General features: G+C 33.4%; 3 protein-coding genes and 1 pseudogene across 3 annotated transcripts; all 4 read right to left on the bottom strand.

Moving 5' to 3' along the window:
* Window positions 1–3,737: 3,737 nt before the first annotated feature.
* LOC100787849 (uncharacterized) lies at window positions 3,738–8,392 on the bottom strand (annotated as a pseudogene).
* Window positions 8,393–9,430: 1,038 nt separating this feature from the next.
* LOC100787322 (PRA1 family protein F2) lies at window positions 9,431–10,234 on the bottom strand. Its single transcript, XM_003517572.4, has one exon. The coding sequence runs from the start codon at window positions 10,036–10,038 to the stop codon at window positions 9,436–9,438; it is 603 nt and encodes a 200-aa protein (XP_003517620.1). The 5' UTR covers window positions 10,039–10,234; the 3' UTR covers window positions 9,431–9,435.
* Window positions 10,235–10,693: 459 nt separating this feature from the next.
* On the bottom strand, window positions 10,694–14,152 carry LOC100817252 (thioredoxin-like 2, chloroplastic). Its single transcript, XM_003517375.5, has 4 exons — window positions 13,766–14,152; window positions 13,224–13,403; window positions 11,860–12,024; window positions 10,694–11,075 (listed from the first exon to the last, which is right to left on the bottom strand). The coding sequence occupies exons 1-4, from the start codon at window positions 13,925–13,927 to the stop codon at window positions 10,944–10,946; spliced, it is 639 nt and encodes a 212-aa protein (XP_003517423.1). The 5' UTR covers window positions 13,928–14,152; the 3' UTR covers window positions 10,694–10,943.
* A 2,875-nt stretch (window positions 14,153–17,027) lies between these two features.
* Window positions 17,028–18,875, bottom strand: LOC100789438 (ectonucleotide pyrophosphatase/phosphodiesterase family member 3). The gene has a single exon (XM_003517326.5). It carries the CDS (start codon window positions 18,730–18,732, stop codon window positions 17,344–17,346), a length of 1,389 nt encoding a protein of 462 aa, XP_003517374.1. The 5' UTR covers window positions 18,733–18,875; the 3' UTR covers window positions 17,028–17,343.
* Between the last annotated feature and the right edge of the window lie 354 nt (window positions 18,876–19,229).

Below are 19,229 nucleotides of genomic sequence, written 5' to 3'. Positions count from 1 at the left end.
ACCCACCAGTTAGTTAATTTAGCTATATATCCCTCAAAAGTAACCATAAATATATGAAACTGGAAAGTGAAGACTAGCGAAATTTGTCCATAATTTGTGACATCTCGTTCTCTTATATATTCTCATCAATTGGTCCCATTTACTATAGGAACAATACACTAACTTATATTTGATAATTCTTCTTTGATTCTTATTTCCTTGTATATTTATAATTATCATATATAACAGATAAGGTTTGACACAGAAAATAATAATAATAATAATAGAATTGCAAATAACATAATAGTAACAACATACTAATTTGTTATAATTATGATTGTGCCATGGGACAGGGGATATGCCGTATCTTTTGTTCCCTCTGTGGGCCTATTCCCTTTGGACAGTATAGCTATCAATAGTACTGTTATTTACGTGAAAATACAGACATTAATTTTTACTAAGAACCAGCTACCGGAAGAGAGAGATTATCTTATGGGGGCTAAATTGAAATTGTTCTGGTTGGGACAAGTTATTATTAATTAATTAATGGACGATGAACTAGTTTCCACACCGATTTAAGCATTGTGATTACTATAAAAAAAAAAATGTTATAACTTTCCTTGTAGATAGCATTTTTTATTTATTGAGAGTTTTGTAGTTTTAGGTGAAGCTTGAAAGAAACCATTAATTTCTCTGATGATGAATAGACTAAGCCGAGAACAAGCATATATATATATATATAGCACTTCTTCTGGTATAAACCAAATTACCAACTTTAGCATAGACACAAATACAGTGAAAATTTAGGAGAGCAAATCACATAATGGCCACCACATGATCTGGTGGAAAAATAAATGCTGTCGGTCCTTTCTGTCATTGTCATTTTGAATGTGGTGTTAATGTAAACACTACTTCTACTTAGTTAATTCCTCCTTAATTTATTATTATGTCATTCATGACGTATTAATATTTGCAATCATAATTAATGTTTGGATATCCATTAAACTTGTATATTAAATTAAATAATTGTTTTTCCACGCCAAGGTGCTGCTTATTACAACTTCATTTACCCCCTTACGTCAGCAAATATCAACATGAATTCCGAACAACGTGGGAAATCTCAAGTCTCCCAAACAACGTTGCATCATTGATCCTCTTGAAGGTGTCAATCTCAAATCTCAAAACGCACATGCAAATCGCTTCACTTTCACCATGGAACTGCTTCTTTCCTCGAAATCGTTCTTAACCTCATTGAACAATCGCCACCACCTTCTCTACATCTTCCAGCAAGATCCTTGAATCGCTTCACCCTTTCTCTTCGACCCAAATGTGCTAGCATGGTGCCCCCTCCCTCCCATGTCGTGCAACCCCACGTGTACGACCTCTACAACTTTGTCACCGTCTCCCTCGGACGTTGGTTGTCGAGGATGATTTTTTAAATTTTAATTTTAATTATAATTTTTAATTTCAAATTAATAATCAATCTAATTGAATGAAAAAAATATAACTCTAGTCTTTTAACCAATTAAATGATTTGATTGAACTTTTTAATAATTAATAGATCCAATTAAACTTTTAATTACACTTCATCCGTTTTTTTAAGTGTTGGATTTTTGAATTTTTTTCTATTTATTTGTCATTTACAAAGTTTAAGATCACATTAATTATTATTTTATCAATTATGTTCTTATTTGTTTTTTAATATTTAACTATTTTATACATGCATTTATTGTGAAATGAGAAGAAAATGAGATAAAAAAAAAGGAAATTACATGACTACTTTATTAGAATCAAGAAATTTTATTATCTTTCTTGGTTTGTATAATTAATTCTATTTTTTTAATGTTGAAAGCAACAGCCTAGAATCCAAGCAGAAACAAGCTTGAGAAATCATGGCCTGATAACCCAAAAGCAGGACATTTTGAGGTTGAGAAACCAAGGCCTAAGAGAGAGCCCACATTATACTCCTTCCCCAAAGTGGGAGAATTTCTAGGGACATCCAACATTTTTATTAGGATACCCAACAACACAGTAAAAGAATTAAAATATTCTTCATCTTTTTTATGGATCGACAATGTGTATGATTTATACGGATTGACAATTTATATGACTCATACGGATTGGTGATCCGTATGACTTTTTTTTAACTCTTACGGATTGTTGATCTATATGAGTCATATGAATTGTCAACAATCCATATGACTCATACGGATTAACAATTCATATGAGTTTCTTTTAATTATTTTTAAAAAAAAATTAAAAAAGCTCACAAGGATTATTGATTCATATGAGTTTTTTTTTTATTTTAAAAAAAATTAAAAAAAACTCATACGGATTGTTGATTCATATGAGTTTTTTTAACTCATACGGATTATTGATACATATGAGTCATATAAATTGTCAATCCGTATGTTTTAAATTTTTAAAAATTATTTTTTTTAAAAAAATTATTCATTTAATTTATTTACAAAATTTGATAATTAAACAAATTTGATATTTAATTGAATGATGTATTTAGATGTTTTTATAGCAATTGATAATAATAAATTTGATATTTTTTTACATATGTAAATACTTATTAAACCTATGATTTTTATTTATAATTTATATATGTAAACAAATTAATTATTAGATAAAAAATAATCATCACAAAATTTATTATGTAAATTTACATGTACATTAAATATAAATTAAAAATTTTAGTGTTATGTATAGCGACACTATTTATTTATAACATAGTGTATCTATATAGAGACACAAGTTCGATTATTGCTTAGACCATTAATTTTAAATTAAATTGTAAAATATATTTTTGAAAGAAAAAAAATCCATAGGCCCAATACGGATTTCAAGCTTACGAAAGGGTAAAATTAGAATTTCCCATCTTCTGTTGGGTGTACCAGCAAAATGCTGGGTGTCCCTAGAAATTCTCCCAAAGTGGCCATCTTGAAAGCCCAAAACTCAATAACTACCCTAACTAACCTGACCCACTTGTTGACAGCGCATTCATAGTAGAGTTAATTGTGTTTAATAGAATTATAGGACTATAGACCCTCAACATGGTTTTACACTTTTGCTGAGTGCCTTAACGCATAATTTTTATTGGGTGTTACTCACCGGTGTGCTAAGGTTATTGATTAAAGAATTTAAAAGAAAAAATATTTATTGTATGAATTATACGAGAGGGTAAAAAAATATCATGGACAGCATAATTTTCCTTACTCAATTCAAGGTTTTTTTTTTCTTTTTTAAAATTGATCTTTCATATTTTCTTATTCCTGTAAGAACATTTTTCACTAATGTGTATATTGCTTACTGGTTTTCTCTTTGAGACATGAAAAGTTATCGGAAGTGATAAAGGAAGAAATCTCTTCCAACATCAAACTAGTCAGAATAGAATCCTGATTCTAGTTTTCATCAGTATATAATAATTCTTATATGCTAAATTGTTCATGGTACCACAATCTTGGTACTTAGATGCTGCCATGCTGGTATCCACAATCTTGACATCAGTAGTCTTGAGTTTAAATCTTCAATATACAACTGTCTTGAATACTTTAAAAAGAGTTTTATCATCCATAATAATTTTCCTTAATTGCTCCAATGAAATGTATACTCGTAATCTCTGCCAAAACAAAATTTTAAATGGCCCTGATCAAGCAAAAGGAAAAGGCAACTGACACTACCGACCATAAAGATACATAAGTGCTTTTGAATTTTAATGTTTCGCAGATCTCCAGTGAACCAAAAGGTAGATCTTCCCAAAGTTGCAATTTTTTATGCATGATTGAATATTACACAAGAAACAAAGAGCTAGGAATTCAGTTTGTGTGTCGAATCACTAACAACAATAGATTAGTTATCTACTGCATATACTGATATACTACGAGGCAATAAAATAATTTAATTGGAGATTTTGTGTACATTTTCATGAAGGGCCTTGCTCACAAGAAACATTGCTATAAACAAGATTAAGAGGCAATATGAACTGATTTCTCACATCAGATTCACTACTGATAAGTGACAAGTAAATATATTGCTACGAACTCTCATTTCATATTTCTCTCAAGCAGTAGAGAGCTTCCTAGAGTACACAATGTACATAGGATCTGAGCGTCCAGGATTAGGAGATATATCCACAGCCTACAGAAAAATGCAAACGGCATTAAGCCTTGGATTGACCTCAGCAATGACACTTCCATATTAATTATATGAAACATTGTAGAGAGTTATCATAATTATTTTATGACCCTAGTAGGATTTAAAAATTCTGATTTATATAGAGAGACAAGCAGCAGAGAAAGAAAGTACCCTTCGGCATTAGATGAAACATACTATGGTATGTTAATAAACTGATCTGAGAAAGATTTCAGAAAGGAGTTTATAGATTCGTGCTACTTGAATCTTGTCCCCATAAAATGTGTCAGCCTACTACTAAATAGAAAATTTAATTATGGCCATGCAGATAGCTGAGTGTCTTTAACGTAAGCATGGAAAGAAAATATCAATTATGGAATTACCTGAGGAGGTTCAAATCCTCCAGCATAATGGAAATATGACCCAACAATCATAACATGATCAGCATCACCAGTTGATGTCCATATAGAAATGGCTTTTGTCCAGAAGCATCGGTTCGAAAAGCTAAAATCATCAATGAAGTCATCATGAGTTGCATAGAACATACCAGTACAGGATCAATAAAAGATGAAACATCATCCAACAGAGAACAGACATTGCTGTAAAGATTAAATGCTTGTTTATATGCAATATGAAATAAAGGAACATTTGTTTACACTCTGACAATTAATCTGAACTGTTAAAAAGTTGATTGACTGTATAAACTGGCATCTAAAAAATAATTAAAAGTGTCACTTTTATGAAAATTAATGGTGTAAAATTGTCAAGCACAATTGAAGTTGCATCTTTCTTAGTATGCAATTTCTTGCAGATTGCTTTTAAATTTTAATGCTAAGTTCATTGGTTTTAAACATTTAGGCTAGTATAAAATGTATCATTATATCCATATGTCTGGCACTTTGGTTAGCTTGTGTAGCCTTCTTTTGCATCTTCTTTCCCCCTTTTCTAGATGCATTAGGAAATTTCTGAACATAATTCTTAATCTGGAATATTGATTCTATATACCAGATGGTTAAAAGGGTTCAGATGGAGAGATTGACACCAATGAATCATGAACAACCATATAAGTGAACCTAACACCACACCTTAACCCAAAACTTTAAGACTTAGGTTTATGGGTCTTGCCTTCACTTATATGGTGTTCAACCTTCTCATTCCTACATGATGTGAGACTTTACCTCACACTTGTACTCTAACAATTTCGGATGATTAAATATCCAAGAAATTGGTGATTTTATACGAAAGTGATTTGTGGCAAATCTTCTTTTCATTATCAGATTTCACAAAACTGTTAATATGAATTAATTCCAAAATGGTTGACAAGATTATCACCTCATTATGGCCAGTCCACCAGGCTTAAGTATCCTGCACATCTCCTTGAAAACATCAAGAGGCTTTGTAAGGTAATCAACACTGACCTGCAGGGCATATTCAATTTTTAAGCTTTAAATGGCTGACATATACACTAATCAAGAATTCAGACACAGTTTTAGCCCCAAAAGATTTTAAATGAGGGGGAGGGAAGGATCCGGAGTAACTACTGCAAAAGTATGCATCATACATGTATGAGTATGAGCAAATAACATGCACCACTTGAAATAATTTCAAGCATCAAAGTTAAGATATATGGAAAAGTATTTTTACCACATTAGTGATGAGGTCGAAAGAGTTATCCTCAAATGGGAGTTTGGGGTTCACGTTTAAGTCTTGCACAGCATACTCTGTAAGAACCTACAACATCAACAATTTCTATTAGTAGGTTCACGTTTCTCTATCGAAATTAAACTGTTGAGAATATTGAGATATAGCTATGTCACTATTTTTTAGTTGAATTGAATTCAGTACTGGCTAAATTATTGAATACAGGCTATAGGATCGCAAATGAATATGAAAATAAGAAATCTAAAAGAGGCACCTTAGGAATACCGAATTCAGTTTCAGTCCCAAAATTAAAGGTCAATGATCATCACATAACACACAAAGAGTATTGTCTTACTGGGTTCCTCTTCAGCTCTTCTTCATTCATACCTAATCCCACCACTCGTTCTTGCTTGTATCCTGATGGAAAATGGCTGACCTAATGCAAAGTGGAGGATAATGACAACATGTATATGCAATGCAACACCATAGAGACCGAGTTATAGTACTAAAACTCTTACCCAACTGCTACACATATCCAAGATGCTTACTCCAGGAGTGTTGCTGGGTGGGAAAACTTTGGAGTAATACTTAGTCAGAGCAGCAATTGCAGGATCATCAATGTGCGTCACAAATCGAGGTGCTTCATAGAACAAGGAATCTGGTGTCCTAAGGAGAAAATTTTCTTGACATTATACACAAAGACTAACAAATAGAAAAGAGAGGGTAGGAATCATTTGAAATAAAAGGTACAAGTCAAAAAAGACTCAACAAAAATTTCATACACAAGTCATTGAAAAGAATAAATATTTACACACGTTTTAGCCTTGCTTTGTAAACTACTATAAAATATAAATTTAACAGAGATGTTAAATCCATTATGGTGGATGGTAGGTTTAATAAGTTCCTTTGACAAAAGAAGTTTTAAAGATAACCCACATGCCAACAAGGAATTGTATAGCAAAATCCATGATTGCTAAGCTAAATAATCCCTGAGGTGCAAGGAATTCATTCTATTAGGTAAAGACAATAGGGTAAGGCTCGTTTATATGATATGGGATTCGTACAACTAACTGAAGATCTTTATTCTTTACACAAACAAATATGGTAATGGAACACAGTGCAGAAAGCAAATAGGGGAGAAATTTACTCATCAAAGCGCTGGAATTCCTCCTCCTTGAAGGGGAACTGCTCGGGCCATTCGACATTCTTCAGTATCTGTAAAATGGTTATGTGGCACAAAGAATTAGAGAAAGCAATACAATTAGATTTGCACCCCAATTTCAAACACAAGACTTGAAATGCACAGGGCAACGGATCAAAAGTTGTGCAGCACTAGATAAAATAACTCTTTTAAATTGGTTGAATTATTGTGCACATGAATACAATACAATACAATTTTTCTGGTCCATGAGGCAAAATTCATTTCTGTATCATACCATGACATATTCATTATTCAGCTAAATGCATCCATAGATCAAACTTAGAATTATTAACTAGATATACGTAGTGTTCAGATGATGAAACATGAAGGAAAGAAAAAAAATATGACCTCATCCACAGAGGGACCACCCTTTATCTTAGCCGAGGCAAGAAGGATTTGGTACCGGCCATAGACAAGAAGGAAACTCCAAGTCCAAGGCCCAATACCATACGACGAGGACCCTTAATTCCCCAATTCCACTTCCTTATTACTGCTCTTGACAGAGTAGTGGCAGTGGCAGAACAAGAGTGAGAAGCACCACCCAACACTGGCAATGGCAATGGCAATGACAACCTCGTATGCAACCTTAGTCCAACAAAATTGGTCATCCTTTCACACTTCACTTCACTCAACCAAATGGAACTACTTCACTTCACCGCTGGCTGGATTATCCTCAAACAGCATTAACAAGTGATACATAGCCACCTTACGTGGCTGCCTGCTAGCCCACTACCAATATTTTACTTTCAAATAAATAAATATATCATTTTGGACTATACAACTTCATTGATGTCTCGCATCATAATTCACACCATACAAATTATAATACAAGAGAAGAGAAAGTTCATGCAAATTTCATTTTATTTTAAATTAACACTGACATTTTTCTTTTACTAAAAACGTAAATGTATGAAAAAATTGTATATGCATAAATTTGTCAAGCGATGGGTTTCTTTTGTAGTTCAAGATATTAGTAGTAATTTCAAATCAGCAAAAAGAAAAAAAAATAGTAATTTCATATATTATACTTGTAAATGTGGATGTAATAAAAGATAAAAAAAGCTTTCTCCTATGAAAAAACGGGAACGGTACTATTCTATAGCCCAAATTCCTACCTAAGAGCTCATTTGAACAAGAAAATTTGCATTTGTACACAAAAAATTTACAATAAAAAGAGATAACTTATGGGAATATGGGTATGGAGAATTGGAAATTGCATGTGGATCAGAGTCCAGCAATGGCAGGTAGGAGGGCACAAATAGAATTTCATTCAAGGAAAAAGTACAGAAAAAAAAAAAAAGGAATGACCTTTTGACTTTTTGGAGTTTTAATCTAAACCTATAAACTGATCCAAAGGTCACAAATGTTGTTGGAGATAACTGGAGAGGAAAAGGTACTGGAGAGGATCCAGTCCCCTATGATGACCCCAAAAAACATGATATTAATCACAATCGGAAACTGTTTTTTCAAATCTTAGTGATGACATATAAACACTTCTATATATCAAACACTTTAACAATATCAATTATTATCTTTATTTCTTTTCCTATCACTTATCATAAATATACTTTTTGTCTCTTATTTCTCTTTCCCTCTTCACTATTGAATAGAATTGGGTGCCCACCAAACTTTTTTCCCTTATCTTATCTGCCAAGTACATTGAGTCATCGACCCCAAGTGCAAAAAAGGAAAAGTTAAAAAAGAAGAAACGAAATTAACAAATTTTGATCTAGATATGAGGTTGTCAATCAAAGCAGCATTTTTTCTTATCCTACTCGTCCAAGCAACTCACATTACAAGCCTTGCTGTTGCTGGCTTATTCAACTAGACTATGTGCTTTGCATGTAAATTGAATGGTGGGGTACCAAAGGGTATAATTCAGTTGGTTAAACAAGATTACTGAATGTTATAAATCTCTTGGTATCGTCTTCTACTCCTACCGATAAAAAAAAATTGAATGGTGGGGTAGTTGAATTGTCATTTGAAACCATTTGTGCTAGTTGCTATATATCGGCAGAGTATGATAGCAAACTTGCTCGAGTCTTGACTATGTGCAAGCTTGCATTTCTTTAACCATCTAAACTCCCAGTTTGACACCTTTCCACGAGTGAATGTGCGCAAATTGCAAGGAAATTTTTCAATTAGGACGCAACTGTTACTTTTGAGCTATATGCAGCCAATTATTGACTTCAGAAAAATACAAGATGACTTGGTTCATCGTCAAGGCAATAAAATGAATGTTTGTTTTACCCGCAATAAAGGCAAATAATATTCTCAATTGACCACTCTCAATACATGTCACAGGTTATAGGATTAAGATGGCTTCAGAGAAATGACAACAAAGACAATGCAATTTGGATGAACAATATATTGGATAATTACGAACCAATAGTTAAGTAGGAAAATGACAAGAAATATAAACCTCTTGATTCTAATTAAATTGTAGCAATAGCATCTCCAGCAGGGACAATTTGCTTCTAAGACAAAGTAAAAGAAGAGGAACCAGGTTGTCTAAGAGGGACTTTGACAATATCTCTAAGACCTTTCATAACCCCTACATCTTCATCCATGGTAAACAGATCCTCCGTTTCCCTAATCATAGCATGGACCAACACAATCACTAAGGCAACACATATACCTACTATCACATTGTAGGTTACATTTGTGAGTACAAGCAAACCAATGGTGATCAGCAACAAAGAGATAACCACCAATCGCTCATCGATCTCAAACCTCAAGATCACCAAAGGGGTATCTCGTAAGAAATATAAGTACAGCCATGCAATCATCATAACAATTAATATGATCAAAGAAATGGGGTGTCCTAGTAAGCTAAGGAAAAGCACAAGCAGTATGATAATAACGTAGTTTGCACGAAAATGTTTGGCATTTGTGTTGATTCTTTGGATTGCACCGAAGAAGGAAGATGGAAATTTGAAATGAGAAGTTTGGAGCATTTCCCTCCATGGTCTTCTTGTGCCTAGACCACCTTGAATGTGCTCTTTGGCCTGTGAAACGAAAACTGAGTTTGAATTTGATGAAGGCTCTGCCTCTTCTGAGATCGTTCCATATGTGGTCATTTTTTTTCTGTTTATTGAGAGAAAGGCGGAGAAGGAATGAGAGTGAAGGCAATCTGGCGGATCTTAGGAAAGGACATAGCTAGGAAATGATTGCTGTTTCAACTAAATGAATCAGACTGCAACATAACAAACCCACATGTTGTGGATCTCTTCGCCTTTCTATGACAAGCTCTCACAAAACATGATACACTCAACACTAAAGTTTTCTTTTTTTGTGAATGGAAATTCATTAAACAAAAACTCAAACTAAACTAAATTCAATAAGAAATTTCAGGAAAGATTTGTCATATATTGAATAATTAGCAATGAACAATTTAAATTGTGATATAAGATTATTTTTCATATATAAATTATATTTAGAATTTACAATGAACAATGAAAATGAAAGAGTAAATTAAAAGGAAAAAGTGGTTAAAAATATCAAGTTTAATCAAATTCAATATAAAATGTGTTGTGTGTATTTGGATTCTTTTTTTTTTGGATTCATGAAACTCAATATTAAAAAAAAAATATTGAGAAGAATAAGTCAAACAAAACTTACTCTCTTGTAACAAGTAAATCTTTTCCGTGACTCAAATATTTTTAAAAAACACACATTAAGAATTTAATTAGTTAGTTTGAATATTCTTCGGCTATGACAGATTTAGCAAAAGAATTAAGCCATAATTAGAAACATTTCATTTCACCGAAGTTTTCAAGTACTTGATTACAATCAGCAAATGAATGGTCAAGAATGAAAAAGAACAAACAATTCTGCTCGGTATTCTTCTAATACGAAAAAAAACAGTAAATATACAGAGTACATATATCCTTCACATCATAAGTTTCTCTAGAGTACAGCCTTCTTTGAGGTTTCCCTTTATGAGACAGCTTATAATACAAAAGCGTGAACAGAAGTACTATGGTTACACAGATTCTGCTGGTCTATCCTTGGCAACAGAGGAAGGTTCAGCAAGCAGATCGCCAATGCTCACAGGTGGACCAATGCTGCATCGAGCTGTGTTATGTATCTCCATGGCATCTTTTATTTTTTGAAACTGAAATTTTCAAATGAACCATTAGCTGATTATGAAATTACAAGATTTGGCTCCCAGCATTCTATATAATTAAGTTCTATCCACTCTTGTACGCTTATACATCCATCCATCACATATTTGCTTCGCTATTAGGCATTTCACTTGCCCAGCAAGTTTGCAGGCAAGTCTTGTCCTTAATGAGAAGCATAGATAAGTGAACATGTGTTTCTATGTACTTGATTATCCCCTATTCCAAATTCAATTTAGTCCAAGGGTCTTTATGCAAATGATCAAGGATGCTAAAATAGAAAATGCCCAGGCATCATCAATATTAAAAAGCATTATTCATCAGTTTTATGCACTATTGTATTTCTTTCCTATAAGTTTTATATAGTATATAATAATGCTTGGCAAGGCGAGAAGATAAGAGTGTTTTAAGGTTTTAAATATTTTCTATTTCCATTTCATAAATAATTACAGAAAGGAAATCTTGTTTTTACTTTGTTTCTTGTTTTCAAATATTTACACAAGAAATAGCTAGTGAAAATAATAAGGATTCTATTTTCATTGTTTCCTGTATAAATCTTTGAAAAAAGCAAATGAAGTAAATATAAGAGAGCAATTTTGTAATTATTTATTTACCAAAACACGAAATAGCAACAAAATGATTTTAAAACCAAACAGCCAACAGGCCCTAAGTTTCAGGATAGACATTCTTGGACGGTGCCAATCAACAACTGCTGCATATTCTCTTACAATGAAGCCAGAAATGCTAACATAACCAGAACTAAATAGAAAGAATTACCTTGGCAAGTGAACATGAAAATGATTCAAGCTGCCCCTCAGCCCCACGATAAAAGTGGAAGTAAGGAAGTACTTTAACATTCAACCTTTTACACATTGGCTTATTCTCATCAAAATTTACTTTGAGGAAAAGAATTTCAGGGTGTTCTTCAGCTGTTCTGCATAGCTGCCAAATCCACATCAAGACTCAGAATATCTGTGATATAATTTCAGCAGCACGCAAACAAAATTGTAAAATAATTTTACAAATATGGCCTAACTTAAATTCATTCAAGCTGTAAAGATGATAAAACAGAACAGACGCACACACACACACACTACTGGAGCTCTTTCTTTATTTATGGATATGGAGGTAAGCTCCCAACTAACAGTCAATTCCTTTTAGATTTTTAGAGGAAAATACAAGCAGTAGAACTGAAGTTTATGGGAGAAAAGTATCTCTCATTTCCCAGAACTAAACCCAAGCCACAGGGCCAAAATTTATATGAAAAGTCCCCCCCCTTCCCCCTCTCTATAACTAATTTCTCTCCAGCTCTACTCTTTGTCTCTCTCTTCTAAATCAGTAACTAACTACCCTCCTCTTCCTACACCATGTGTCCCATTTTTCTTCATAGAATATACTCTCCAAATCTGAGTCCCATGACTCATTTGATCTAACAATGGGCCCATTTCCTCACTTTGGTCCCTATTAAAAAAGAACTTTCTTTATTCAGGTATAATTAAGTTCTCCCTCTCCCCCTTTATCGTTGTCTGCAGTAAGCACCAAAGCAGATCACGGAATCTTCAACAAGAATCAGACAGCCAAGATCCTCATATAGTAGTAGCCTCAAATCAAGACTAACAGTTGGGAAATGAAAGTGGGACAGGCCAGAGACTTCTAAAACTACACAATCAATGGCCATGAAAGCATTTATTCAGTAAGTATCCAATGCAATTCAAACTTAATCTTATTTTTGGAGTTTTTTTTTTAAAGGGAAATTTCTCTAAAAATGTGGCCACAAGCAATATTGATTCAAATTGAGAAATATGTTTTCAAGGTATGGGTGCAGACAGTATCTCAAACACAGCCTCTTTCAAATCAGTGTGACCTTCAGATCCTATTCTAATTCATTTAAGAGTACCAGGACTAGCATGGAATAGAATGGACGGAATGCCAAGCATCCAGATCAGTACATTCATAACAATGGAGACCAAAGTATAGTTTTTAGATGACCAAGAATAATAGATCAATGATAATTTTACGACTTATTTAATTTTGAACATGTAATCAACAAAGTACAATTGAGACCATATATTTTTGTGACAAATAAAAAATCCTCTGAAAAGCATAAGGGTGAAAGGGTGAAATTCAAGAAGCAAGAGGACCTTGGGGAATAATGCTCGGCAAGAAGCACACCAAGTTCCATAAAATTCAACAATAACTAGTCTATCTCCAGCTTGACTCAAAGCACTCAGAAATTCTTGCGTGGAGTGAATGTCAATCATATTTGGTGCATTCTTTTCCCACCATTTTGGCTGACCAGTTTCAGCAACAGTTGCACATACCTAAAGTGAAGTGAGTAAAATCAAACAAAAGCTGTGAGAAAAACACATTATACTTTAGTAACCCATAGAATTGACTATTAATAAAAAAATATGGTAAAAACAAAGTGTAGTCATTTGTAAAAAAATACGAATTACGACTTTTTTTTTTGTTTGATTAGAGAAAAAACGAAAAAAAAAATTGACTTGTAGAAACAAAAGTTAAAATTTTTCCTTGTTTCCATTTTCTTTCCAATTAAAATATCAAATGTTTCCTTATTTTCCTGGCATCCAAGCAAGAGAAAGATGGAATGGAAGCGTAAACAAGAGATGTTAGTTAATTGCGAATGCATAGAATAAGGAAAGAGAAGGGTTAAAGAAGTGACCTTAAAAGAAAGCAATTGCTTTCTGGGCGCGAAAGCAAGAGTAGCAGGTGGCGCTGGGGCAGAAGAATAGGCGAGAGGATAGAATAGCCTCTTAGCAGAAAGTGGTGAGGGGGAGAAGAAAAAGGACTGAAATTGTAATCGAATAACATCAACATATGCCATTTACACAGTAATGAGTAATAGCGTTACAAACACAAGTAAGGTAGAATTAGACACATGAATGAGATAGATAGATAGATTAGATGATTTTGTGTTGTGAGTGAGAAATGTTAAGCAAAGAGAAGCAGATACAGATAGATAAATGATATGGAATGGTGTTCCCACTCCCCTTACCCACCCCCAATCCAATCGCTCCTCTTTTTCTTATTTTTTCTATACCCATTAATCATTTCGTATTCAAAACATCTCCTAATACACTTTATCAAAAACTTTTTTTAACATATTTTTTCTTCTCTGCAGAAACCTAGATCACTGTAGAATTAATTTGATCTTTTCCATAATACAGTGACTAAATTGAAATTAACGTATTTTCTCTTTTATTAATTGAAATTGAAATTTACTATAAAAAAAACACAAAACTTGATAAGTATTTCCTCTTATTTTATGAATCTCACTCATGATTTTAAAGTTTTAATAAATTTTAATTAATAAACAATATTCAAAAAATATATTAAAGACTGTATAGCTTTTTAAGATTTTTTATTTATTCAAATAAAATTACTACTGCCTTACTTTTTAATTTAACAAAATTTAATAATCAATTTGAATTAATAATTAAGAACTTGTAAAAAAATATTAAAAAGTATATTGTTAACCTTTAATCTGATGTTTTGATACTCTGTTTTCATGTTTACACTTGGAAAGTCCTTATTGGAGTTTTTCTTTCAGAGATGTGATCATAAACAATAGGATTTGAATAAGAAAAGAGGACAGGTGGCAAATCCAAATTCTAATTCCATGATCACCCTTTAGTTTTAGAAGTGCAAATTTGCATGAAATATACTATTTTCAGAATTTTATTTATCTGTATGTTTAAAGGAAAGGAAAGAAAAGTTCCATCCGCTCTCCTAACTTTTAATATTTTTAATTTCATATATATATATATATATATATATATATATATATATATTAACACAACATAAATAATAAAATATAATTTTATATTAAGAAAAATAATATACTTAGATTAAATTTAATTTTTAATTAATATAAATATTTTTACTTAATTTTTATTTCTCTCCACTCTCTTTTTTATTCATCTAAATAAGTAGAAAACATTCTCCACCTTTTATTTTTCTTCTTTTCTATTTATTTTCCTCATGTTTCTTTACTTCTTATTTCACTACTTATCTCTCTCTCTCTCTTTTTTTACCAAATTTCACTACTTATCTAAACATATCAGAAAGTGACCTTTTTAAACACGATTTTAATAAATTAATTTTAATCTATAATTGCGATTCAAATTTATTTTCAAGTTAATTTGAATTACAAATTTTATAATAAAATGTGTATTTATGTTGTGTAAAATTGATTGTGTACATCAATATTAATATAGGGTGTACTATTTTACAATAATGATATTCCCGAAAACAAGGATAACATTTGGGTTTATACCAATTGTTTCTAGCAATAGCTTCAGGTAGTAGCAGCAATGAGTTAGCAATTGCTAGAGTAGTATTGGACGTGTTATCAAACTCTTGAATTAATTCGTTAATTCTTATAAGTTTATAAGTTTACTTATCATTTGTGAGTTGACTCGTATGTAAACTCTATTTTTAATAGACTTGATCAACTCTAAGTAAACTGATAGATTCTCAAATTTATCATCGAGTTAACGAGTCACCAAATTAAAAAAATTAAATCAAAGCATAAGTCATTTTAAGTTATTTTCCATCTGTTTAGTGTTCAACGTGTCTTTATTTAGTGTGTTGTTTCCAAATCAAAAAATTATCACCTCTAATAACATCAAACATGTATTCTCTAATAATATCAAACTCTCGAAGAGAATAATTTATCACTATTATAATATTTACACGTTATTATCTAATAGTGATACATTACTAGACTTAATTGTTTAAGTATTGTGAAATTTATAATTTATTATTTTATTTTATTATATTGTTAAAATATTTCATTAATATATTATTTATAAATATTTTATTATTATTTTTATATGAAGTAGATTTTCACTAATGTATGACACTCTTCCGAGTACTCTACTTAAACTCTGAAGTTCCTTTTAGGTATTACAAATGAACCAAATGATAAATGTTGGAATCCCATATCTAGGATGGAGCGAAATGACTTACCAATTGTACTATGGAAATGAAGGATTGAGGATTCCCTATTGTCATCGTAAGAGAAGTGAAAGAATGCTATTTATAGATAAAAGATATTGAAAGAATACTGCAATACTGGGCAAATATTATTTCAGGAAATGGTATTTACGTAAAAGTACTTAACATGGAAACCCAACTTTTCCATTAGGCATTGTGGAGATTAAAAGGTATTGTGGACTATTTATTTTTTAAAACCTTAGGTACTACTATTGAACCAAACACCCTCCAGTTATAGAGTGAGTATATAAGTGATACGCCAGAAGTAGAACTAGAGGTATTTTCAATCTAAACTAAAAGAGTCTATAAGTGACATAATGAGAAGTACTAACATCCAAGACGTAATGACATGTTATTATTAAAACTGAACTAGGAGTATATTAGTGGTATGCCAGAAGAGGGACAACTCAGTGAAATGCCAAAGCTAACAAGGGAATCTATATATGGAAGAATCACATATTGTGAGAGACGCTCCATCTACATGGCAGTACCCAACAAGAATGCCCGAGTAGCCTTGCTTTTGGTATTTGAGAGACAAGTAGACAACAACGAGTAGCCATTTGAAACACACAAGTCATCATTGCTAAAAAATAACAGAACGGCAGAACCATGTGGCAAACTCTGCCAGCAAAAGAGTAGTTAGAGAGTAGGAGAGGATGGTGTTAATCTTGTACTAGAACTCAACATAATATAGCACGTGGATCCCAGTCAATACTCATTCGTAGAACCTAATATAGTAGTAATAATAATATACTTGTGCTGTTTGCGTGCTTTAATGCTATTCCTACGAGGCATGCCCAATAACAGAAGTCGAAAACATGAAACATATGCGAACTAAAAGGATCTTACTGAAATTGAATATTAAAGTGCATATGCAAAACAGAAGCAATGTGTCAGTGAAATTATGCAGTAAGGATATGAAAAACTACGGCAATTCAAACTAAAATTATTTTAAGCCAAGGAAACAATACGAATACATTATACACCTATTCCTTCTACAACCGTCTCATGCAGCTTGCTTGGCCATCTAACAGTTTTATTTAGGAATTGGGACAAAGTTGCATAGGTACTTTTGGTGCTATTTTTCAATCAGAAATGGAGTTTCATCTCAATAATCCGTGTAATAAAAGTTTTTTGCATTAAAAAGGTAATCATGGATTACTAAAATAAAACTCCCATTCTAATTATATGAAAAAAAAATACACCAAAAATCCCTAGACAACTAAATTTTGTCCCTTTTATTCATGCAACAGGCAGGAGAACAGAATCCGGAAATGAGGTAGAGCCATTATTAGGCGCACCCTTAATGTCAAGAATGGAAGTAACCAAATTATAAATCTCAACATTCTCAAAGGAGGGTATCTTCTTCCCTCTAGCAAACCTAGGACCATGTCCAATAAATATAGTCCTCATGGAGAAAAACGCGTTGTCATAACCATGTGCACCGCCACACTCCTTCTCCCCCGTTCGGTTCTGCTCAACCTTAAAACCCTCATCAGCCAAACCAATTATGGGCGGAATCCGATCACTTGCCGAATAGTGAAGCCTCCTCGGCAAATCTTCCTTTAAATAAACCCTCAATTTGGCCCCATTCTCAACTTTCCCCGAATTCAACCCTTCATTCATCTTAGCAACAACGTGTGCCGGATCAACTGAAGGAGGAGGACGAATCGAGAGTATTGGAGTCAAATACTGGACCCAATCTCGTGGAATCTGGATCCAAGGAGCCAAATCATCCAAAAAGACAAGCTTTTTATCGCAGGTACCAACCATGCCATGGTCACCGACCATGATAAGGTGAACATCCTGAAAAACACCTCTTTGTTCCAAACCCTGAATGAGTCTCCCCACAATGGCATCAATTTCCGCAACGGCTTGAGTGATTTGAGAATCATCAGGGCCAACCTGGTGACCCTGATGATCAGGGTCTTCAAAATAGAGCGTAATAAAGGAAGGAACTTGATGAGAGGGTAAATCGAAATAGCTGAGAACAGTGTCTACTCTGTCCTGAAAGGGGACGGATTCGTTGTAGGGCTGGCAAAAGGCTTTAGGGCAAGTCCAGGGGCCTTTGGGTACCTCGGAGCCGGGCCAGAAGTAGGTGGCGGCGGAGAGGTTGTGGAGGAGGACGGTCTCCCAGAGGGGCTGGGCGAGCCACCACTTGGGTTGGTGGGATTGCATGGTGAACTTCTCGCCGGTGAGGGGGTCGAAGAAGACGTTGTTGACGATGCCGTGGTGGGGAGGGTAGAGCCCGGTGACGATGGAGTAGTGGTTGGGGAAGGTGAGGGTGGGAAAGACAGGGATGAGTCCGGTCTCGGCCTCGGTGCCGTTTTTTATCAGACGCTGGATGTTGGGAGCGGGGGTCTTGAACTGGTACCCGAATCGGAAGCCGTCGGAGGAAATGAGGATCACCACCGGGTGGGGGAGCTTGGCGCGTGGCGGAGGCAGCGACGGCGACGACGACGTTGGGGAGGAGAAGTAGAGGGCGAGAACGAAGGCTGCGAGGAGGAACATGGAGGCGACCAAGAGGAGAATGCGGGAAGTGAAAGTGGTGGAAGAAGGGTTAGTGCTGGAGAGGAGAGGGGTTGATGTTGATGTTGATGTTGATGTTGATGATGATTCTTTTGCCATCATGTTACTAGTTCATTCACACATTCAATAATACACCACCCAGTGGGGGAACAGCTTGCTCTGAACATTCAATTATATCTTCTTCCTAACCTCCATCTTCTGCCTTCTTACTTGTTCAAAAAAGTAAATACATTTAAGAATTTAATGTTCACCGGGAGTATCATCCAATCATAAATTTTTATTATATAAAATAAAGTTTAATGTTTATATACTTAATATATATTAAAAAATATAATTAAATTAAATTTAAATATTTAATTATTTTAAAAATTAATATCTATCTATATATCTATTTATATTCACAAACCCGTAAATATTCAACATTCAACATATACATTAAGAGGTTTATTATTTTTTTATTGTTTTGTCACAACATAGCTTGATCAAGTCGATTTGAGATTTCGTTGGTGTCCTTTGGATAAAAACGATACATTAGCGTACCTCTTTGATCCTTTGGATGCATTATTAGCATTTTAATTTGTGAGTGCTACAATTATTTG

The sequence above is a fragment of the Glycine max genome, chromosome 1 (genome assembly GCF_000004515.6).
Source record: "Glycine max cultivar Williams 82 chromosome 1, Glycine_max_v4.0, whole genome shotgun sequence".
NCBI lineage: Eukaryota > Viridiplantae > Streptophyta > Magnoliopsida > Fabales > Fabaceae > Glycine > Glycine max.
Note: the sequence above shows the minus strand (reverse complement) of the source record. Positions and strands in the feature narration are given on the sequence as shown.

Coding starts and splice junctions, on each gene's coding strand:
- LOC100789438 (XM_003517326.5), bottom strand. CDS start 18,732: ATGATGGCAAAAGAATCATCATCAACATCAACATCAACATCAACATCA.
- LOC100787322 (XM_003517572.4), bottom strand. CDS start 10,038: ATGACCACATATGGAACGATCTCAGAAGAGGCAGAGCCTTCATCAAAT.
- LOC100817252 (XM_003517375.5), bottom strand. CDS start 13,927: ATGGCATATGTTGATGTTATTCGATTACAATTTCAGTCCTTTTTCTTC. Junction 12,025..13,223: donor GCCGAGCATTATTCCCCAAG/GTCCTCTTGCTT, acceptor TGGATTTGGCAG/CTATGCAGAACAGCTGAAGA. Junction 11,076..11,859: donor TTTCATGTTCACTTGCCAAG/GTAATTCTTTCT, acceptor TGAAAATTTCAG/TTTCAAAAAATAAAAGATGC.